The sequence below is a fragment of the Pangasianodon hypophthalmus genome, chromosome 8 (assembly GCF_027358585.1).
Source record: "Pangasianodon hypophthalmus isolate fPanHyp1 chromosome 8, fPanHyp1.pri, whole genome shotgun sequence".
In the NCBI taxonomy this organism is placed as follows: domain Eukaryota; kingdom Metazoa; phylum Chordata; class Actinopteri; order Siluriformes; family Pangasiidae; genus Pangasianodon; species Pangasianodon hypophthalmus.
This window is the reverse complement of record NC_069717.1, coordinates 9381080-9406077: the sequence shown is the minus strand read 5'-3', so window position 1 is coordinate 9406077 and position 24998 is coordinate 9381080. Positions and strand designations below refer to the sequence as shown.

The following is a 24998-nucleotide window of genomic DNA, read 5'->3' as shown; positions in this document are numbered from 1 at the left end:
TGCCTTGTTTGTTCCTGCTGTCACTTTCAGCAGACGACCTTGTATCATCTCACCTGTCTGCCAAACCATACTGCACAATACACCACATCAAATATTGTACATGGTAATATGTCCATATGTCCACTATGGCAGGTTGTAAATGTTATGTATAAAAGCCAGTTTAAAAGATATTAGGTCTTTTTTTAAAGAAAAGAAAAACAACAAAAAAGAAAAGCTACTACATTGTGATTCTCTTTAAAAAAACATTGCAATATGTGCCAAAAGTCCAATAGGTAAGGAATCTGTTCCAGTCTATTACTCATTGTTTGTAACTACTCCTGAATATGCTCATTTGAGAAGTGACATGATCTTTTTAAAAGTAAGGGAAGTGATGGTGGGCCAGCTCAGTAGTCTTAAATGTATAATTTACCAAGCATAAATGCAGGAAATCATAGAGCAGCAGGATAGCGCTCTCTCTCTCTCTCTCTCTCTCTCTCTCTCTCTCTCTCTCTCTCTCTCTGTCTGTCTGTGTGTGTGTGTGTGTGTGTGTGTGTGGGCATGTTTTTATATATTTGTGGGCTATAAATGTCATTTGTCTGGTCCCTATGATGAAAACTGCTTTATTACAAAAAAACAAATCCTGCAGCTTTTATTATTAAAAAAATAAATAAATAAATAAAAACATCAAAAGGTTGTGGTTACTGAGGTTAAGGTTAGGGTTAGCTTTAGGTGTAGGCATAGCATTAATTAGCTTCATTAATAATTATGTCAGTGGAAAGTCCTCACAAGGATAGTAAGACAAATGTGTGTGTGTTGGTGTGTTTGTAAGTGTGTGTGTGTGTGTGTGTGTGTGTGTGAGAAATGTTAACATAATGTATGTAGGTGTTTTGGCTCTTCCATTAGATAGGCTTGCTCCCAATTTGAAATACATATGACACTATAATATTAAATACTTCAGTCTAATGCTAACTTTGGATAATCTCCTATAGTTACCCTAAAGATGTGTGAATACTACAGACCTGTACAAAATAATTGCTGCTGTGATCAAAAAGGCTGCCCAGTACTCATCCCAGGACTCTGCTCACAATGTGTATCCTTCAACACATGTAAGACTCTTTGCCTTTTTGTTCCTATATGGCTATATGGAGTAATACTTTACAGGTGCCAGAAGAGGTTCCCTTCTGGTTCCTCTCACAGTTTCTTCCTCTTGTCATTTCAGGGGGTTTCTCCTTGCCACCATCGCCTCTCTTGCTCATTGGTATCTAAATCTACAGGTTTCTGTAAATCTGCTTTGTAACAGTGTCTCCTGATAGATAGGGCTATACAAATAAAATGACACTGATTTGATTTAATATAGTTTTATGTAGTAACCTAATAATGATCCAATAATGATCATCTTAACAACATATATTATTTACATTAACCTAAATGAAAATTTTTTTAAATTAAAAGCTGTTTAATTGGCGAGGATACAGGTTATTTTACGTCATAGTTATGTCAAAAAAAAGCGTGCTTGTATAACTACTTGCCATTAACTGTCATGGAAATTATATATCAAATAAATCCTGAAATACTGTAATAGTATTGCTACTTACATCACATACCAACTCCACATCAACTCCACACCAACCTCATCAATATGCATTTCCTAATGCAGAAATAAAAATATTGTGGATTAGCAAATCCACTGTGACCCTGATCAGGATAAAGCACTTACTGAAGATGATTGAATGAATAAACCTGAAATATGGACTGTGATTTGGTGGCTGCAGTAGAGGTCCTGATGCTAGTGGTGCTCCGACTATATGAGTATGCATACCCTAGTTAACACCGATGACATCTATTGAATCTGTTCCCAGCAATTTTGGTATTTCCATTTAATCTCAGTATTGAGAAAGGATTCTTTAGGTTTAAGAAACTTAAATACTATGGATTTAAGTTACTGTAAGGAAACCTAGCATTTGTATACTAAATCTAGTATTGAGATAGTTCTAGATTGTGATTGCATGATATAGAAATAAGTTTTGTCTTTATTTTTTCAATTGCAAAATACAAACAGTGTAAAAATGCATTTGCTGTAGTACCTAATGGTGTAGTTTGGGGGGCCATGATCCTGTATATTGGGTGGCATTGCCCCCCAGTGAAACTCACACTTACCCCACAGTCCTGTCCTCTGTAAACTAGTGAAGTGGTGCCCACCATCACATTCGTGTCTTACTGTAATTATCTGTCTAATTCTCTGTCTAACGTTTCATCTTAAATCTGAAGTGCCATAGAGCACTGAAGAGAAATGACAGCTGGTTGATAAGCAAAATCTATGAAGTGGCCTTCACTCTAATGAAGCATACATCAAAGGGGCGACAGGCCACTTTAAATTCCACCCACTAGTTTGAGCTCCGAGTAGCTCGTGTGGATAATAAGCGCAGCTCCTCCAGTGCTGTTGTGTAACTGCTGTACATCTCTACTGCACAGGAAACAGTTCAGGGTTCCAGGAAGAGTTTTAGCCAGCCAGCTGACAGCACTTTGATGACACTTCAGCTCCTGTTTGCTTGCAGACAGCCCTACCATTACTATATTCCCATCTAACCTCACATTTTAACGGTCTCTCAGCCCCACTAAAAAGTAGCTCAAACTAGATGAGTTAGTGAGAAAGACAGAGAGAGAAGATCGAGGGAAATACACTGAAAGCCTTAGAGAGTTTTTCTCTCTTCTACACTACTCCATCATTATGTGAAAGAGACACAAACAAAAAGTCAGAGATGGAGATGAAGATAGAGAACAGCTCCTGTCAAATCATTTCCCCAGTGTTGTGCATCACTGATGAGATTGAAAGACAGGTCCATGCCACAGATTAGCCCCTCATTGCCCCTCTCCTCTACTCATCCATCTTCGTCCAGCGCTAACACTGAACAGTTCACACCTTCCCTAACAATTAGACTGCCATCTGGGGTTTTGTGCATCCACACAACATTTGCTGAAATTGAGAGAAAATAAGAGGGGAAGAAACCTGTGCACTCACAATATTGACTGGAATGAAGAAGCTTGTGAATACGCTTTTATTTTTTATATCATTTTTGCTCACAGGGGACTGTGTATGTCTTTAGGCTTTCAATACTAATTTAGTAGATGCAAAATAAACCTAAAAAGAGGCAAACAAAAACCTAAAAAAAACCTATTACAGTGCTAAAACACTTGTAGAAATGTGTAAATTGTAAATGTATGGAATGCAAGAACCTTCTTTGTGTAGTGATTCCTGTGTAAATGACTGCAGTTTCCTTTTAAAAATAACATTTACCATATTTGTTTGAATCTTTACTTCATTAATACGTAAAGCCTAATTTAAAAGTAATCTGCTAATCTGCTGGAAACTCCAGATGTCAAACATTTTAATGAGTTTTTTTAATGGTTTATTATACCACAGAGCTGTATAAAGTTCTGACATCGAGGCAATAACTGGAAAACTAATATTTTTGAATAAATAAGTACTTAATATGCTTTCCTCATAGATACATACATTCTTAACTAATTTTGTCAAAATTATTATATTAACCCCTTTAAGTCCCAACTTATTATTGAGCTATTCATCTTATTATGCAAGAACTACAGTAAAACTAAAAGAAAAGCCTAAGTAATTACAAAAAGTAATTATAAAAGTGAGTAGGTCTGGACCTGCCATCTATTCCTGGGTGTCTAAGAAGATCAAAATGGCCAAAACTGGATTCAACTCACAAGTGATTTTTTCTTTACCTTATTTGGCAAACGTACAGTTAGCTAGAGTACACATTGACTTTATTTAGTGCAATCTGGTTGTTGGTTAATGGTTATCATGTGGCGTTAAGGTTCGGAAGAGCTGTGCTGATGATTCGCAATGACCTCATGTGGCTCTCAGAGCAAGATAATCGGCACTGTAACCACACTCATGTCTCCTCAGCTGCCGGGAAATGGGAAATCACCCCATAAAATAAACGTTTGCGTCTAGCTCTTTATTCATTCCATCCTTCTGTGTCAGTTTTGATGATATTTTGCTTCAATGCCTTCATGAAAATCGGAGACTTAGCGCTAGACTGAATTCAAATTTTCACTCTATACCGATTCGAGCATTTTTTCTTTGTATTTTACGTTTTTCCATTAAACTGCTGCTAGGTTGAAGGTTCCGACTGCTGTGTAATGTACCATAGAAAAGCTTGTATAAGCATCTCCGAATGATACCCGCTGTGAAAATGAGCTTGTTCAGTTGTTCCTCATGTCCAACGCAACACATCCGATCCCTGAGCATGCAGAAGCAATATGCCTCCGGTCTGCTGCTGAACGACTTCATGCTGGCTTGTGATGGTCTCCGGATTACTTTGATCAATCGCTACATCTTACATCTTGTTGCTGTCATTCCCCGTTTCATTTTCTTTTTTTTTTTTCAGAAGTAGAGACTTGTTCAGCAGATTTTTATTGTTCATTAGAAACACAAACAGGCTATGAAGAATTAAATTGATTTGGCTGTATGAGAACACTCCTATCATCCCACAGATGTGTGTTTGCGACTCAGTGAGAACCTTCACACTCTGCACAGCCTGCAGTGGACTTACCTGACCCCTGACAGAGAATCGTTTCTCACCTCTAGAGATGGAGGTGATGTGTGGAGATGGGGAAACCTCACACTGCTGACACTGTGTGACACAATGCCGTCATCAGAGGGGGAAGAAAAGACAAAACATCAGATGGGATTGTTAATGTTACAAAATTACTAAATGTATGTAAATGTAGGAAGTAATTTTACTACTAAACCAAACCAAAATATGTCTCGTCAATATGTCTAGCCACCCGTTTTGAACATCCTTATAGCAGATCATACCATTTCTTAACTCTGAAACACTGCTTGACTCCTTCATTCTATTTAATCCATCATGAAGTTAAAAAAAACATAAGTGTCAAAGTAAAACTTTGTTGTGAATGATCTAGCTAGCAGAGTCTTATAATTCAAATGAAACTGTGTTGTGTGTGTGTTTTTTTAAACAAAAACTACAGTGAAAAAATTAAAATAGCCAATATCCTTTTTATTACTGAGGTTAAGGTTAGAGTTAGATTTAGCTGTAGCATACCATAGCACTTTGTATTACATAAAATGTAGACTGGTGTTATGAGCCATGAAAAAGCTATTCTTTAAAATCTGTGACTGGAAGTAACTGCTAGGGCTTCTTCCCACTTTTGATGGTATAGATATTGTGGGACCAGATTTTATTCTATTCATTTTGTTTCTTTTGGATTGAAGTTTGAGCATACGATGGATCTGAGTAGCAGGAATTCAAGAAACCGGTTATTCCCAATGCTGTGATTCTGGATATGATACAAAATTGTGGTTCTGAAAGATATGTTGAAGATTTGCGTTGATTGTTATACTATGAGAGTAATTGTGAATTGTGATAGTAATAGTTGTGAATTTTTGTGATAGTAATAGTTGTGAATAAGTTGCTGCTGTAATTGCATTTTGAAACAAGGATGGTGTTTGAATATAGGTGTGGTGAATGGTAGATATGAAATTCTAATTTCCTTACATAGGTTTTATTCTGCTTCTGTCCATAGGTCAATTTGATTTGATAATGTATTGAAGGTTGGCAAGGAAGTATTGATGAAAGCTTGGGGTGTTGAGTCCTTTGTGATTTTTGAGGCAAATATACTTTGGGCAAAGATTTTTCCTGCATCCACTGTGACTATTGTTGGTTTTATTCTTGGTCTGATGCATAAGTTATCTTTTTTTTAAGCAGTCTGCATGTTAGAAGTTTGATAAGGTTGGATTAGTGATGGAATAATAGTTTCCATTCAGGTAGCTAGGGACTCGTTTATGATTTATGATATAGTTCTAAATCAGTGCTCCTTACACATAGCCATGTTGGATTTAACAATGAACGCAATGCCACTATCTGTGTCTGTATCTTCTCAGTGCTCCAAATATTCATTCCTGTATCTGTATATGGCTCTATATCTGTATCTTGCACAGTTATTATTTTTGCTTGCTTTGTCCTCAATGTATTCTAATGAATTTAACTGGTTCTATTTGCTAAAATATAGGCATAAGCAAACTAGTAGCCTAATTTAAATCACCCTGACCAGCCAATTACTTAGGATAAGTGAAAAGCTGTAAACTTTATTGCTCGATTTTCTCAATCATTGTCTTCAGATTTTGTTATATGTTAATTTTAATGACACATGAATTAGTTATTTATAAGCTACAGTGCATAGAAGTGACAGCAATTGAATAATGGTAGTCTGTGGGATGTAGGAGTAGAAATTTAGCTAGATCAATTGCCAAATATAAGTGAGATACCTAAGGTGTCCTGATATCTGAAACTAACAGACTTGCCTTCACATTGTCATGTTCTTTGCCTCCATCTCCTCTTTCCTGATATCGGGACACTTCTTGGGTTTTATCATATTCATACTGTATGTGTGTGATCTTACATATTCATATAGTGTGTGAGTGTGTGTGTGTCATACTACATAGCACTAGATTAAGACTTTGAAGATTTACTACCTGTGCATTCTGCTGATAAGCTGTCTGAACAAGAAATGCACTCTTGCTTACTAAAAAGACTTTAATGTTGGAGGTTTGACAGGAACACAAATCAGAGGTGGTTTGATTTACAATTCTATTAAGGCTTTCAATATTGAGATAAAGACTAAGTATAAACAGTCCCGGAGAGAAGCCTGTTTATACCCCCATCGAAAATACTTGTTCACTTCATTCATTCCAGTCACTAAAGAATAATGTTTGTGTACTGTAATGTACTATAATTTATTATATGTTTAATGAGTTTTGAAAAACTTTCCCTTACTAACTTGTATGCTCAACTAGAGATTATCTCTCCTTCTCTCACTTTCTCCACTTCTCACTTTAATCCATGTGGATATCAGAAACAGTGTTAATGGTCCGAGTCTGTCATATGATGAAGTGACTGTATATTAAAACCAGATTTTAGCAGTTTATGTGAAGTGTGAAATTAAGTGAAATTATGTGAAATTAAGAATATTAAAAGTGTCTTCCAGGGACCACAATAAGTGTAGAGTCCTGATGCCTGACTTCTTGTCTCACTGTAGAAAGCGCGACTGGCCAGAATGCGAATCTCAAAGACGGGCAGCTCGAACGCCTTCCTGCACAGCAAACGCAATGGCATGCTCAACCAAGCCCTGGAGCTAACAGTAAGAAACATGCACATACACACAGCATCATTCTGTGATTCTGTCTGTGAAATGCTGTCTCACCCAAGACGGCTAGATGGATGGATGGATGGATGGATAGATGCATGAATGTCTCTTAAGCCTAAAAAGCTCATAAAGGATTGTAGATGAAAGCAGTAAGAGAAAAACAAAGAGCAACCTTTCCTGTTTTGTGTGTGTGTGTGTGTGTGTGTGTGTGTGTGTGGTGTGGAATGTAAACCTGTCAGCATGTTAAAACATGAAAAGCGGAGAAAGAACCATACACACACCACAGAAACGGACATCATACATAGTGTACACACAGCTTTCAGCATGTTCTTACTCAGAAATGAACAGAGAGAGAGAGAGAGAGAGAGAGAGTGAGTAAAGCTTGTGGCAGACCCCTCATTAAAAGTGAAGGCTTTCTGCTTGCTTCTGATAGTGAATACAGGATGACCCAGGTACTGTATATACAATATTCCACATTTTTGGCTTTTACATGAGATGTGCATGTGGAGCTAAGGAACAGGGGTTCTATTTAAAAAAAAACATGCTCTGTTTTCATTATTCCATCTCTCTCCTTTGTCCTACTCTCCCTCTCTTCACTGCATTAGTCCTTTCTGTGCTGTTTTAATCAAAAGCTAATGAAGTCAGGCCCACAATCAGAGTCAAACAACAGAGGCAGAAATAATGAAGGACCTTTGCCTCTTTTATCAAACATCCTCCTATATTGCTCTTTCGTTGCTATTTTCTGCCTCTTTGACCCACTCACTCTGATTCTGCCCAACAGAATAATAGGAATTGCAGGATACTGGGTAGAAGTCAGTGGCATCTCCTACAACACAATACTGCCCAGCAGAATAATAGGGATTTCAGGGTATTGAGTAGAAGCCGGTGGCATCTCCTACAACACAATGTGTGTGATTATTCCTGCTGTTCTTGACACTGGTAGAGCTGAGCAGCCTCAGGGCACTGTGCCCACACAGACCTGTGGGTGGCACTGCCACTGCGCTCAGATCAGCCTGTCCTGCCTGAAGCACTATAAGGGCTGATTTATACTTTTGTAAAGATGCACGTCAGTGTATTTGTGTCAAAATGCAGAGGATGTGTGCAGCTCACAGTGGCTCATAGATTAGGCACTTCCAAATGTTCAGTCATACAATATGTGTATCTGCAATGCTGTGTGTCAAGCAAATGCTGAGTGATTGAGCAGGGGAGAATTTCCATAATACACAAACAATACTTAACAAAAAACAAAAGGAACACACAAAAATGGAAGCAGTTGAAGGGTTGGTAGGAAGAACAGGTGTGTAGTTATGTTTTTAATATCATGCTCTAACCACTCAGACCTAGTCCCTCAGATACTTTAACCACTCCTACCAACTCCTGAAAATGCTCTGCCCACTCCCATCCAATCCTGCAAATACTTTAACCACTCGCAGTACTCTTGCAAATAGTCAAAGCACTGTCACCCACTCCTGCAAGTACCCTGACCACTCCTCTCCACTCCTGCAAACACTCTAACCACTTCCACCCACTCCTGCAAGTACCCTGACCAATCCTCTCCACTGCTGTAAACACCGAACCACTCCCACCCACTCCTGCAAGTACCCTGACCATACTTCTCCATTCCTGCAAACACTCTAACAACTTCCACCCACTCCTGCAGATACCCTGACCACTCCCACCCACTCCTGCAAACACTCTAACGACTTCCACCCACTCCTGCAAGTACCCTGACCAATCCTCTCCACTGCTCTAAACACCTAACCACTCTCACCCACTCCTGCAAGTACCCTTACCAATCCTCTCCACTGCTGTAAACACCTGACCACTCCCACCCACTCCTGCAAGTACCCTGACCACTCTTCTCCATTCCTGCAAATACTCTAACCACTCCCACCCACTCCTGCAAGTACCCTGACCACCCTTCTCCATTCCTGCAAACACTCTAACGACTTCCACCCACTCCTGCAAGTACCCTGACCACTCTTCTCTCCATTCCTGCAACCACTCTAACAACTTCCACCCACACCTGCAAGTACCCTGACCACTTCTCTCCATTCCTGCAAACACTCTAATGACTTCCACCCACTCCTGCAAGTACCCTGACCACTCTTCTCCATTCCTGCAAACACTCTAACCACTCCCACCCACTCTTGCAAGTACCCTGACCACCCTTCTCCATTCCTGCAAACACTCTGATGACTTCCACCCACTCCTGCAAGTGCCCTGACCACTCCTCTCCACTCCTGCAAACACTCTAACCACTTCCACCCACTCCTGCAAGTACCCTTACCAATCCTCTCCACTGCTGTAAACACCTGACCACTCCCACCCACTCCTGCAAGTACCCTGACCACCCTTCTCCATTCCTGCAAACACTCTAATGACTTCCACCCACTCTTGCAAGTACCCTGACCACTTCTCTCTGTTCCTGCAAATACTCTAAGCACTCCCATCCTGACCCACAAATACACTGACCACTCCAACAGAAACTTTGATGACTCCCACTCACTCCCGCAGATACCTTGACCAATACCACCCACTCCTGCAAATACCCTAACTACTCCCACAGATAACCTGACCACTCCTACCCACTCCTGCAAAAAATCTAACCTCTCCCATCCACTCCTGCAAATAAGGGATACCACCCCCAGCCACTCCTACAGAAACCTTGCCCACTCCCTCTCAAAACCTACACACTCCTGCAAATGATCTCAACAGTCTCATCCACTCTTGCAAATACTCTAAGCACTCCCGCCCATTCCTGCAAATGCTCTGACAACTCCCACCCAGTCCTGAAATTCCTACCTTGCCAACTTACACAGATACTCTTTTGTGGAAAGTAAGACTTTCTGTGATATTTTACTGAGCATTATTGGAAATATGTTTTTTCTTTTTGACCTACAATCTTCATTTCTGAACACCCGCTTCCCCACCCAAATGACAGTAAAAACATCCTGAACCTGCAACGTTTTTGTTGTGTCCCATAGGATGCAAGACCTGATACATACCTCTACTATAACTGGTATAAGATCATTCTCTCTGTCTCTGTCTATTCCTCTCTCACTTGCTTTCTCTACCTACTCACGGCTCACTGACTCACTGCTATTATTTTGGGTCTCTCTTCAAGCCAAGGCGACATAGCACTGAAGAGAAAACGTAGGGCTGTGTGTCTTTGTGTGTGTGTGTGTCTGTATGTGTTTATGGGAGTCTGAGCTCACACCTTATGCACTAACGGAGGTCCGTACTGTTGGTGTGGCATTACAGGGAGCTCTGTTGTTCTTGGGAGGCCTAATGAAGTGCACTGGCTCAGTAGAGCGTTAATGTCAAACAGTGGTGTAATTTTAGCAGTGCCCGCCAAAGGCTGTGTGTGTTAAAATTGGCGCGATGTTCCATGACCTGTTTGTTTTGAACTGTGTCACTTATGCCGCAACCTCTGTGTTATATAACACTGTTCCTGGAAGGAGAGTTTCCAAAAGCAGTAAACCTTTCTTCCCATGTTTTTATCTCCCTCTGTCACCTCTGAACTACAGCATCTACCTTACAAGATGAAACTGTCACATGAGGTACTGAGACACACACATTCTATCTCTGTCTCTTTCTGTCTAACAAGTGAAAACTGTGAACGAGTTCAGAATTAAACTGTGTATGTATATGCATGCATAAATACATGTATATATTCAATATGTGTGACAGCCATGGGAAATCATGGTGATATTTTTAGATTTTCTGTTCTATGACGTTTTGAGAACTTTTCCAGTTTTTCAGTTTTCCTGAACTGAAATATGTTTCTCTTTTATAATTTCTAATTACATGTCTAATATAATTTATAATTTATAATTATAAATAACTGTCTGGCTTTATACCAGCCTTTATTCATACATGACAGATCCTGCAATGAGAAGCTATTGCAAGAAAATGCCCACCTACTACTGCATTTATAACCTCATCGTTACACTTGCCTCAGTTGATCACTGTCTGCTTTTACATCAGTGCTGAAATAATTGCTAATTAATTCAAATAGTTTTGATCTATTGGCTAAATTTCCCATTTATGATTAGCATTCAGACAGTACACCTTTTCCACTTGCATCTCAACAGTGTCAGTAGCGGCATATGAGCTTCACTGATAATGGGACAGCTGGTGTTTAAAACTTTCACAAATCAAATATATTAGTCTTATGACCATTTCACTATGGCACATAACCAAAACAGTGTGTGCACTGAAAGCACCTTTAAAACACCTTTAGGCAGACTATTCCTACAGCCGTGTTTGTTAAACTCTAGCCACTTATTTACCTAATGTGATCTTTTGCAGAAAGCCTAGGAGGCACGGTTAAAAAGCAAAGTATGATACAGGCAGAAAACCCTGATTTTGATCAAAACAATTTTTTTTTTTTTTTTTTTTTTTTTTTTTTCTTTGTCATTTTTGGCTGTTTGGCAGAAATCAGCAGTGAAGGCTGACACACATATGAGAATTCTTTATATTTGTATAAAGGGCATCTCATATGTGTATGTCTGTGTGTTTTCTGTACAGCAGGACTCCACAGGCGAAGGGCAACATCTGAATAAGACAGCATCAATAATAGAGAGCCAACACCACCACCTGCTGCACTGCCTGGAGAAAACCACGGTCAGACACACAACACATACACACCCACATACGTTTACACACACACACAAAACCCTCAACATTTAACAATTTAGCTTGCATGGATGGAGACATTTATTTATTTCTTCATCCAAAGGAGGTGAAATGAAATGCAGACCTGTTAGAGGCCACCAAGAGAACAGCCAACAAGCTTAAGATGGTGCTAGTGCTCAGAAGTTGTTTGTCAGGGAATCTGCAGAGTGAATAAAGCTAGGCTGTTCATTCCACCATCACAGATTAATACAAGATAACAGGTTTTGGACTCATCAGATGCTATTCACTCACAGATTGTTCTGTAGATTACTGCAAGAACTTTAATTTGATGCAGACAGCTTCAAGGAGCCAGGAAGCTGACAGGAAGAGGGCTGTGATATGGATATTTTGTTTGAAGACCGGGCATGCTGCCATGTTTTAGATCATCTGTAGTAGTTTAACTAATTTATGGGACGTGGGATTGCTCATTGGGGAGTGGCTCACTAGAAGTCGAACCCTCCTCCTGATGATGAATCACCGCTCAGAAGTAATCGCTCTAACCCAGGGTGCAAAGTTTTCTCTACCACCCATACACCTACATACTGATCAGCTAATTACTTGTGTCCTTAATGAATTCAGCCAGATCTGTCGAGGGTAGTTGGACCAAGGCAGGGAGTTAACGTCTGCTGCTCTATCCTAATTCACCGCTCTAACCTAAACACAGCTGTCAGTAAAGTAAATTATAATTACAAAGAAAATATAAATCAACCCCAGTCCTTGTATGTCTCAGGAGTTGCCTTTTAGAAAAAAATGGTGATTCCAGGCAGCTCGTGAGGCTATTTCTGAGCCAAAACAGATGCCTGAAATAAGGAAACTACCCACATCCCCTGTGTAGCAATGTTGCAAATAACAGTTTTTCCAAGGTATCTTTAAAATTATGTGAATACTGCAAGTCTAGAGACAAGTTTAAAAATTGCAAACTGCACCTTTCCCCTTCTCTAATCCACAGCCATCTCTCTCTGTTTGTAGAACCACGAGTTCGTGGATGAGCAGCTGTTTGAGCAGAGTTATATGGAAAGCGGCCTGCAGCGTTTCCCATCGCAGAGCTCTTCCCTCACCAGCCAGGAGGGCATCATGGGGTCCTGCTGTTCCCGACGAGCCAAGAAAGGCACTCAGCCTGCTAATGCAGCGCACTCACACCCTCACACACACCCACATATACATCCACATGCTCACAACCTGCAGGAGCTCAGCGCCATACACATCCAGTGTGGACAACAGCAACCTCTCACCACTAGGTAACGTACACACATGTACATTCAATATTATAAAAGCTTATCATATTCCATATCATGGTCTGTCATGTGTTACTCCTTACTTAACATTGTTATGTGGTTGAGCTTTACATTTGTTAATGTTACTTAACACAGTAAATAATGCTAGTTAAAGAAACCATAATGTAAAGCGTTAGTATAAAATTTTAGATCAAACATTGAGCATCTTCTTGTTTTTACAGCGTACAATGAGAAAAAAAAATGTGCTTTAATGCTCTGACCATTTTTGCTTTTAGGTTTCCATGTTAAATGAGTCTGTTCAGTAACATACAGTAAATGTAAGATACTGTATGTTGTAACATTTTTGCAAGAAAAAAAATATTTTGTGATTATGCCATACGTGGCCTTTTTTTTTTTTAGAAGACCTAATGTCTTGAACAATATGAGTAGTAATCTTGCCATTATGCATGTCTCTATTGCAAGTAAAGATTAAAAGAATAAAGTGACTGTGATTGTGCTCTCTCTCTCTCTGTCTGTCTCTCTCTCTCTCTCTCTCTCTCTCTCTGTCTCTTTCTCACCCCACAGTCGTTCCAGTCTCAACATGATGCCAGACGAATCAGGAGGTCTGAACTGTAAGAGCAGTAGTCAGGTTACCACAGCAATCATCAGCATCCCAACCCCTCCCACCAACACCTCCCCCAGCAGCCCAGAGGTTCCGCCCAACCCCGCCACCAACTCCAGCACCGGTGTGGTGAAGGTCTCCGCGCTGTGACGGACATGTGCCAGAACCAAGCGAACATCAGAATAGAGAGAGGGGAGGAGCACTCAGGATGTGAAAACTGTAGAGTAGCCTGCCCCCTTGTGGGAGAAGGACAGCACTGACTCAGATTCCTGAACAACGAAAACCAAGGGGGTGATGGAAATAAGTGTGTGAGTGTGTGTGCGTGTGTGTGAAAGAGAGAGAGAGAGAGAAAGATGTAGAGAGAGAGAGAGAGAGAGAGAGAGAGATAACAATAGCAGAAGAGCCATAACAACTTGATAAATCCATCACAAGACTGATTAGATGAGGATGTCAAGAGTCACTCCGCATCAAGCACTTTTTCTTTCTTTTTTGTCTTTATTGTCTTGTATTGTGTCTTAGGGAAGTGATGTTTCGTCAACTTTACAGGCAACAATTTCAGCTACTGCTTATAAGCAACTTTCAACTTTCACATCATCTAAAATAGGACGTTGAAGGACATCGTGTCAGTTCTGTTCAACCATTGCAAATATGTAAAGTCACATGAAAAGCCACATATAGTTTGATTTCACCATTTTAAAAAGTTGAAGAGGATGACATTGCAAAGATTACTTGCTAAATGGAATTTCATTCTAGCTAATTAGTGGATTAGCTATAGATAGCTTAGCTAATGATATGCTTGAGGTTTTTTTTTTTAATAGTGATGATCATTCAGGGGTGGACAAATCATAAATTCATTAGCTGGACCACAGAGAAAGTCAAAGCTACAGTGAACTTGCTCAGAAGTCTAATAAACTAGGCTAAAAAGTGGAAACTAATGTAATTTAACCCCAAAGTGAAAAATAAGGGAGTACTTTATTCCCTGGGAGGGGCGACTTTATGGATATAATGTCATTACAGATGATGCATCGTGTTTGCACCCTTAAAAAAATATAGTAAGTCTTTGGCTAACATTGTGGTGGTCTCTCATCAGACTTAAAGATGTTATTTGAGACTGGCTAGCATCTTCATCTACACTGCACCCCACAGCATAGCACTGTTGTGTACCACCAAGAGATGTATGATCCAGTTAGTGTGTGTTAGTGTGTTCACAGGCACCTATGATTGGCTAGTGTGAATGTGATTCGTGATAGTGTGACTGGGGAGAGAATATAAATACCAAATGAAGTTTTCCTTTGCAAATGTCAACAGGAAGGGTTTTTTTTCTTTCTCCGGTTGAATGAGTGGGGAAAAAAACCCCGCTGATGACCATTTTATAAACAGCCTGCTGAACCTTTTTGTCCTCTGGGCAACTGCGAATTAAAAATGAGTATCCTAGGTACGTAATGTGATTGTCCTTGGGACCGGGTTTGTGATTTGTCCACTCCTGCCATTACTTTCTATTACATCTTTTCTCAGAGTGAATAGTTACTACTGAAAAGAAATTAATATATTTTGGCCACCATTCATCTTTTATGGCTTTGTGAATATTTCATACAAAATATAGTATTTAATGAGAAAAAAGTCACATGATGAAATTCTGGACTAACGATAATTAGATAAAGAAACTGCTCACTAGACGGCAAATGCTGAATTAAAGAAATTAAAATGTCCCAAAATTTGCTGGCAGTGTTGCCTCAAAAAAAATTCTTAACTCACTGCATGACTATCATTTAGAAGGAACGTTCAAGACAGAAGCAAGTCCAAAACAGATTATTAAATATAAGCGTAATGTAATATTTCAAGTCTTTTTCATTTGTGTTGTTGTTGTTGCTATTATCTATATATTAGTCAATAATTACAAGGATATCATGCAGCCTTTGAAAAAAAAAATCGTTCCATATCTGAACTCTGTAAAGACAGAAAAAAGAGTAAGGTTAGTTTGACAAAGAATATGGGAAGATTTTTGTTTGTGTGAGTGAGAGAGTGTTTTCACTCCTGTAAGGATAAAAGAAATAGAGTGTATTTGATATGTTAGGATCTTTCCATAGGTGTGTGTGCGTGTTTGTAAGCTCTCAGCGTGCCTGGAGCCTTTCACACAGTATGTGCCTCTCTTGGGGGAAGGATTTTTTTTCCTCTTCTACTCCACTTCCCCTCTCTCCTTCCTTGGGTCCAAGATGTTGAGTGGACAAACAGTGTCAATCTCCAAATCGTCAGTAATAACCATGTAAAGCGGAACCAAAAAAAAATCTATATATATGAAATAGGTATTCAAAATATCTGTGATTATAAGCACAAGGCATTTGCTGAGAATTTGTGAGTAGGATATGTACTAAGCCTTGGTTCATTTGTGAATATTGTTAATAGGATATTTTGTAATATTTGGCCATTGTTTGGCAAACCAAGTGCAGCTGCCGCCCTTTTCCTCTTTCACTGTGGTCCAGTGCTGCCCTGTCCGCTTGTGTCTCTGAAAAACCATGCTTTCGATAGTTGGTTTGGTCCTAAGTGTTGTTTTCTTTCCTGCTCAGTGGGCATTTTATTGAAAAAAGTAAACCTTGTTGTGTGTATGTGTGTATTCTACCTGCATAGAAACTTTTGGTGTTTGCCACTCTTCTGTGTTGCTTTATTTTGTCTTTTCCTTCTCCTAAAAAAAAGACTGTCTGGAACGAACTCATCACTGAGTCAATGTTGCCATGGTGTCAGCAAAGCCACAAAGAGTTTTGATTGACACCTTTATGGACCAATCAGACGACTTCTTCATTACTTAGACCCTGTTTCTTCATGATGGCCATTTGTAGAGAGAATGGCTTTGCCAATAATAGTGTAGATGTGTGTATTTGCGCTTTAGGACAGGAACAACTAACTTGTTTTATGTTTTATGTTTTGTACTCCTGAATTCAAAATTGCATTTAAAGAATTTAAAGGATATGAGGTTTTTTTCTTGCCCTGGATCTATTTCTCCACTTTGAATCTGTTTAGTTATCTGATGTGGATTTGAGGTTCTGGCCATATATGTTGCCGGAAAACCTCACTACTCTATTTTAAATCTTATTTCTTAGGCTGCATTTACATTGTGGGCCTTGGTGCTTCCCATATTTTGACACAGATCAGATTTTTTTGTCCTGTAAGAAATGACCCATCTCAGATTCCCATGTTTATATCATTCCCACACCAAAATGTGCTAGGCAGAAAACAGCAACTTTTTACCTTTTTAGTGATTGTTTCCACTGCAGTTAATATGTTCTTTAGCCTCTTTGTATTTTGCCTTTAATTAGGGGTCCAAGCACTAATTGTGCTGGAACCCTGTGGTTTTTGCTCAAGTTTTTCTTGTTCTTATATTTCTTCCCTAAAACAAATTGTTCACACCAAACTGTGAGACGCAGAACCATGAAATTTGGTCAATAGGTAGTTCTCCATTCAACTATTCAGGCAAGAGACAGGCCCTAATGGTGGTGCTAACGGTAGAGCAACATTGTACGTTTTTGACCATATCTCAAGAACCCTGATACCTAGAGACAAAAAAAAGGTTCTGTCTCGTTTTGTAACTAATTTATTAAGCCCCACTCACTTAGATTTTAAGCTAATTTGCATAATATGCTAAACCTACTTTTACGAATTAGTCCTAGGATTTTTGGCGTATCTTCAGAAAACTGGTGTCAAACTACTCAGCAGAGTGTAACTGTCAAAATCATGTTGAGATTTGTCAACAACATGGCCATCACATGCCAATCGATTCTATCAAGGCAGAGCCTAATTTACTCAAATCTGTAAATACAAGGCATGTTTCCAAGGTTCTGAGGAGGTCTGCAAAGTCTGGGGTGTGGTCGTTGATAGGGAGCGGAGTTAGGTTCAGTTAGCTGTTTCTCAGAAGCTGTAAATCCAAACAAACTGAGATTTGGTGTACTGCATCATTGTGCTTATATGTAGTGGACTTTTAATGATGACTGGATTAATTGAAAAACATGGCCGTTGTCAGCCAATCAGCTTTCAGCAGGCATTTCACACAAGCATTGAGCTAAAACTTGATAAGGATGTTAATCTATGGTCTCTTTATTGTGCTGTGTAACTTGGCAAGAACTGGCCACTGAAGGCGATATTTGCGAAGAGTGCTTGGACCATGCAGACTGCTGGTTGTGGCTATATTTTTACATGCCACTGGAGCCACGACTGACTGTATACTTGTGCTGCCATTGCCTGAGTGATTTCCTTGTTGACAGCCCAGTTTCTGTAGCTACCCTGCATGGGTTTTTTTTTTAATGGTTTTTTTTTTTTAAGACAATTTATTTAATCTTGGACTCCACTGACAACCTTTAATTAGGGGTCCAAGCACAACAATTAAACCCCTGATTCACATATATTGTTTGAATGCCAAATGATGACTTTTAGCCTAGCCTATCGTCTTATAACATTGACAATAATTTCAGAGTTAACTGCAAAATTCGATGTGACCATTCAGATTTGAGTCAAATGAACAGAGATCAGATATGTTTCAGATTTAGAACCTGTTTATATTTACGCAACGATATTCGATCTGTGTCAGAAGACAGAGGAAAAATCTAAACTGGTTGGCAATGTAAATGCAGCCTTACTTTTTTTTTTTAATCACAATTTTCTCTTACTAACACTATTTATGCCCCTGAGCTTTGTATAGCTCTGTGAGTTCTTGTATAACTAAAACTGTATAAAACACATTCTTGGTTCGAAAGGCTGTTTTGGAAATATATTAGAGATAGAATATTTTCTCATAGTAATGACAGTATAGTAGAAACACCAGCATATAGTGTAAATGTTCTTACTTCAGGAAATTAGGAATATTATAATTATTGCTCAAGACCATCGGTTCCCTGTGTCTGACTATTGAGACTTACACTGCCATGTTTTACCACATTGTACCAATGTGGGGTTTTCTTTAACATTCTTTTAGATATTTAAAAGACACAGAATGAAAGCTCTTAAATGAGTGAGAGCGTCAAGATCAAAATACAACACTTTTTTCCCTGATGTTCTACCTTCATTTTAAGCCATGGTATCTGAGATAGCCATATACAGAGACAGGAATTATTTTATTTCCATACTATCATTAATCATTTACATGCATCCATCACACTGTTTACTACAACTACATGTTTAAATTAATTTCAGTGGAAAATTAAGTGTGCAATTATTCATATACTTACATATCACTTTTATTTGATTAGACATTTAGAAAATGTATGAAATAAAATAAAAAATTAGATCTACCCTATACCATAACACAAATCTACAAAGCAATTAGACTGTGATCTCATGTTAGGAATTGTGGTGCATTGTATCACACACATAGTCTTATCAATATTAAGAGAGAAAAGCACATTGATATTTCTTTATTAGAGATAATGTTTATTTTGTGCCTGTAATTACAAAATAAATCATTTTGCAGTCTTTGATAAAGGAATTCACACAGAGACAAAACATTTGTTCCAAATGAGCTAGTGTAGTGTAGCAAAATAAGACAAAAGATAGTTGGAGGCAGCTACTTATTATGCCCAATCTATTTAAGCACTAAACTAACATCTTACATTTTGGGGGGAAAAACAAGACCCAGAGCTATAAACTGTTTATAACGTAAATCAGTGTCTGTCTACGACATGGTGAAAGTAATCAGAGGTTCAAGATCTGTCCTGTCATATTTGTAATTAAAGAACTGTACTCATCTGTCTGCCTCGCAGTTACTAATTTCCCTATTCAATGTCTCAGCATTTATTTTGCTGTTCCTTTTTTTTTTTTTTTTTTTTTCTTTAGTTTGTATGGAATTATCACCTTGTTCTATTGACCTTCTCTGTCAGATGCTGAATATAATTTATGATCTTGTCTTGTCACTACTGTGAAACGCCTGATAAAAGATCTATATATGTCACTAACCCATTTGCTGTGTGTGCAATTTTTCATTCAGATATCATTCTTAACTGTAATCAAACAATCAGGGATGAACATGGAATTCACCAAAAAAAATCTCCATATGTTGAGACCTTAATTTTATAAGGTTCTATCTGACGTTTTGGCAAAAATTAGTTAACATTATAAATGTTACATACATGTGAGTGTGAATACATGTAAGTTTTACAACAAAGTTAAAAGTATGAAACAAAAAGTTGAAAAGTTATATCTGCTTTGATAGAATTGAAGGCTCAAATCTGTCATCTTAAAATCACAGAATTGTCAGAACCTACAGAACTGCAAAAGTCAGAGACCACCCTTTGTTTTCAATCAAATGGACATTCAAAACTTATAGTTAATTATTTGGTGGCCAACAAAAATGAGGGGAAAATGTACAGTACATGCATTCCATTTTCAGCCAAATAGCCATATAGTACTTGTGTATGCAAGCCAATATTAATATTAATAATTAATACTATTACATATAAAATATTTACAGATTCCATACTGTGTGTACCATACCTTTACAGTTTATGGTATAATCTTTCTGTTATGTACATTTTCCCATCATTATTGTTTGCCATCAAATAATTAACAATAAGTACTGAATGACCATTTGATTGAAAACAAAACGCTGAAAACATCTCCAGCTTTTGCACAATTCTGTATATTTCTGCAGCCTCAATGCATAAAAGTACTAAGAGTCCTCTGCATTTTAAAGCAGCTAGCCCAACCACTTCCTGGTTAGTTAAAGAAGCATAAAGTTATTAACTTCTCTCTTTATCAAGGAAATGCTTTAAATGTCTGTATCAAATTATATTAAACATAGATTTTACACCAAGTAAAAAAACAAATAATAAATAGTGTTTGGTGCTGTTTGTGCATTTATATTTATTAATTCACCAGGCACTTTCATCCAACGGCATGTACAAGTGAAGCACAATCCAAGGGCTCAACAGTGGCCCGTCTGCTGGTGTGGGATTTGACCTCGTTACCTTCTGGTCTCAAACACAGAATCTTAATAGAGCTACAGAGTTTACAGAGTTGTGACTTATCTTACCAGAATAGCTTAAAATCATCTAATGAATCTGTACACATGAGCATACATGAATCTCTACGTTTCTAAACAGGATTTCAGGTTTATCCCTTAAATAAAGTTAGCTAACTTAAACAATTGCCACAAAACGTCCAATAAAATGTCATTTGTTAGTTATGAGGCACAATTTCAGAGAAGCACCTCTAAGTTGAGCTGGTGAGCCCCCAGTCTATGTCAAGTGGAGGTATTATAAATAAGATGGTTTTAATGATGTGATCTTGTGCAAATCCCTGAATGCTCTCTCAGAGAGAAACTATCATCTGTGAATTTTGATTTGCATCTACCATTATTGAAAACGTGAAAAAGATTCAAAAACTGGTATACAAGGGGGGCCCAAAAATTCCCGGATTTCAAATGTGGCGTACACACTTGGTGTGTTTGCATAAGCGATTTTACATGGAAGTGCTTAGGCATCTACGGGAAAGCATCAGAAAAAAACCGTCCAGAGGAGTGGTGCACCCAGAACTGGATCTTGCATCTGCACACACTGTGTTGTCAACCAAGGAGTTTTTAACCAGAAACAATGTGGTTATCACTTCACATCCAACATATTCACCAGATCTCGCTCCTTGCAATTTCTTTTTGTTCCCAAAATTAAAAATGAGACTGAAGGGGAAAAGAGTTGCCACTGTGGAAGAAATCCAGAAGAAAAAAAAAACGCAGGAGGCTCTAGACACGATGAGAAAAGATGACTACAGGAAATGTTTCCAGGAATGGGAGAAACGCTAGGACAAGTGTATCGCATCATAAGGAGAGTACTTTGAAGAAGATTAAAGGAGAAATGCTGTAAGTCGTATAACACTATTTTTTTTTTTAACAATTCCAGGAAGTTTTGGGCTCCCCTCATATTTACTATAGCAGCTTTGCCTTCTAACCATAAATTTCTATTGCAAGACCAGACTACTAAAACTCTCTTATCCTAGTAGATGTTACTGGATATGGATGAAACAGGGCCCTATCTTCATCACAGAGCCGGCTCCTGATTGGTCGATCAGCTATCAGCAGCTCTGATTGGTGCAGAAGAGTTTGCGGAACTCGGTGCAGAAGTGGCGATGGAGCAGCGTGTATATGAGCGGGTCCACAGCAGCAGGTACACACGTCAATACCATCGCCGAGGTCTCCAGCTCCCACATTAACCAACTCTACATACACAGATAATGAAACATATTGAATATTTTAAAAATATTATTGGTGGGTCTCATTTGACATTTCATGGTATAATTAATTACAAACAGTCAAACAGAAAATGAGTTATCTTGGTTTCAAAGTTAAAGTTTATACAGAATAAATAAATCTGTATATAATTCTCATGATAGAAACACTGACCAAAATCTTTCATTTGTTTCATCATATTTTAAAAAGGTTCATTTTTTCACACCTTAATTATCAAGTTCCAAGATATAATTTGACTGTTGTTACATGATAATATGAATTCTGCTTTAGAGATGGGTTTTTATTTTTTGATTGTGTGGTTGTTTGAGATTGTTAAGCAGATTATCATGTTGTAGGTTTCCATTTGAAAGGACAATCAACCATCTTCTCACAGACTGCCTGATAAAATTAAAATCATTCTTGATTTACAATGTTCTGTGCATATTTGTTATTTTTATTATAGTAAATTTAAAAAATGAAATCTTGATGAGGTTGTGGTATGATGTGCTGCTGGTGCCCTTGATGTGTCAAGAAGTTACATGTAGCATATAAAATACGCCATCTCTCTTTTGCTCGTCGTGTCCCTTTTTCACTCCATTTGGAAAGGGTAAAATCGCCTACGCCACCAAGATCAACCGAATTTAGAAACAAAAAATTATTTTGTTTGGTACTCTTGTTTACACAATTGCAGTTGTTTTACTATATAGTATACATTTATAGATGAGAAATAGTTTACAATCGCACTATCTGGTGTCACTCAGATGAGGATGGGTTCCCTTTTGAGTCTGGTTCCTCTCAGGGTTTCTTCCTCATATCGCTCTCAGGGAGTTTTTCCTTGCCATCATCGCCTCTGACATGTTCATTAGGGATAAATTTATAAATTTTAAATATCCTGAATTCTGTATTCCTGAAAAGCTGCTTTGTGACAATGCCCATTGTTAAAAGCACTATACAAATAAAATAGACAGCTGTGAGTCTAATGCTACACTAAACATAAACAGAGTAAGTCACAGTTACTTCCTTTGAACAAGGTGTTACTTTAAATCATCCCCATCCTGCTGAAAAACAACAGAAACCATCACAGAAATTCTAATGGTTTCCACTACAAATACCATTACAAACCATCAGCTAACCATTAAAACCATTACTGCTCCTTAATGGTATCCACTAGACATAACATGACACAACAGCAACAGAAAGCAACAGATTAAAAGTAGAGACCCACAGGGACCATTACAGCTTCCATTAAAACCAATACAATTCCCATTATACCCTTTAAAAGGATTATAAATCCCGTGAGGGTTTCTGGTGTGTTTTTCAGCAGGGCAGTGTCCCCTGACTCGAGTCACTGAACTGTGTGGCTGTATATTCAGCTCGTGGCTGTAAATGTTAGTGTGCGTTAGTTTTCTGAGGGAGTTTACTCACACAGCACGCGCTACACTTCAGCAGCAGTCTGAGGGGCAGCAGCAGAACCAGCGGCAGCCAGAACACGACCACAGCGGCGATGATGTAGCCGAGCCTCCTGGCTAACCTCCCCTCTACCCTCGCCTTGCCCAGCGCTCTGGCTTTAGGGGTGAGAACACAAACAGCGCCCACGATCTCAGGGCCCGAGCACGGATACTTCCCCTCAGCTCTGCCCGGCTCTAGTGCACTGGCCTGGGGCAGCCGGCAGCTCGACACGCGCGTCAGCACACACACTCCCGAGTCATAGATCTTATTAGAATGCTGTTTCACAACCACGAAGATGCGCAAGTAGTTCACTGCTATCAGGATGACACATAAGCTCCAGATGGGAATCAAAACACAGGCGTCAAAAGAGTCCGCATGCAAAGCAAAGCTCTTTGGTGTGTCCAAGTGGCGGCATGTTGAGTAGGACAGAGGATCTATGGACAGAATCACAGAAGACACAGCGACTGTAACTGCAAAGGTCCAAATAATCAGGATCCAGATCCGAATGCGTCCTCTCCTTTTCTCGGTGCTAAAGGGGAAAGCGATGGTCTGGAATCTCTCCACGCTGATGGCCGCTAGTGTGAGTAACTGAGCGCAGCTGCACAGTAAATATGTGAGCTGCTGAACGCGGCACAGCACCGAGCCGCTCCTCACGCGCCTCTCTCTCAGCGCTAACAAGGCCACAGACACCGGAGCGTCCACAAAACATCTGATCAGATCTCCCGCGGCCAGGCTGACCAGCAGCGCGCTGCTGCCGGTGCGCAGGCTTTTAGCCCGGAAAGCCACCCAACACACCAGCAGATTAGCCGAAGTCCCGATGATAAAAGTAAAACAGAGCAGAGAAGAGTTCAAAATCACGAATCGTGTCCTAGACTGCTCGTGTCTACATTGTGAGGATGTATTCAATGTCCAAGGATTTCCCATTGCACAGGCATGAGAGCAAGGCTTTACATCACATAATTCATTAATGCTGTTTGAGACAGTTGCCTGAGTGAACACAGCTCACTACTGGCCCAGAAGTTGCTCCATTAGATAATTACCTCGAGTTAAAACCAACCCACAGACGACATCAGTGACGTCAGGTCAGTTCAGTTGTGACCTTTTTTTAAAATATGGTATTCTGAATATAATTATTCATCTATATTATACATCTCGCATGGGACACCTGTCAATCGCAGGGCATCATGCACACACATTCATACACTCATTCACACCTAGGAGCAATTTAATGTAGCAGGCATGTTTTTAGGAGATGAGAGGAAACCGAAGAACCCAGAGAAAACCTATGCAATAATGCCACATGCTTGTATAAATTATAGGCTTAATGATTGTAATTTGAAGCCAATAAAGGAAAATGTTCTGCATATTGAATTAATAGCATAAGGTATATACTGCTGATTAGTGTAATAGTCTAGTTTAAAAGATGATGATGATGAAGAAACTGAGGCACTGAATTTTCCAAAGTTCTTATTTTGTCCTTATAAGCAAACTGAATAATTCTGAAGTTGTCAAACAGCCACATATTTTCTGCTATGATTTTACACAGAAAGGTCATTGCGGTCAGTATGTGGAGGCCCCGTGATTTGGAGCGTGTGTTCTGATTACAGGTCATCAACACAAGATCACTTCATCACTGAGGCTGAAGGAACCCTGATTGCCT

General features: G+C 39.1%; 2 protein-coding genes across 3 annotated transcripts in view; one reads left to right on the top strand and one right to left on the bottom strand.

The window, feature by feature from the left end:
• kcnd3 (potassium voltage-gated channel, Shal-related subfamily, member 3) overlaps positions 1-18890 on the top strand; it is a 140596-nt gene extending 121706 nt beyond the window's left edge. Inside the window, exons 4-8 of one of the 2 annotated variants that reach the window (XM_026927879.3) lie at positions 7066-7167; positions 10704-10736; positions 11707-11802; positions 12823-13091; positions 13653-18890. In XM_026927879.3, the coding sequence (XP_026783680.1) occupies positions 7066-7167; positions 10704-10736; positions 11707-11802; positions 12823-13091; positions 13653-13839 (687 nt within the window). In that variant the 3' untranslated portion in view covers positions 13840-18890. The remainder of the gene's footprint in view (positions 1-7065; positions 7168-10703; positions 10737-11706; positions 11803-12822; positions 13092-13652) is intronic. The other variant, XM_026927896.3, reaches the window with a different exon arrangement.
• A 548-nt stretch (positions 18891-19438) lies between these two features.
• LOC113532719 (G-protein coupled receptor 26) lies at positions 19439-24363 on the bottom strand. The gene is made up of 2 exons (XM_026924266.3): positions 23315-24363; positions 19439-21879 (listed from the first exon to the last, which is right to left on the bottom strand). The coding sequence occupies exons 1-2, from the start codon at positions 24260-24262 to the stop codon at positions 21736-21738; spliced, it is 1092 nt and encodes a 363-aa protein (XP_026780067.1). The 5' UTR covers positions 24263-24363; the 3' UTR covers positions 19439-21735.
• Between the last annotated feature and the right edge of the window lie 635 nt (positions 24364-24998).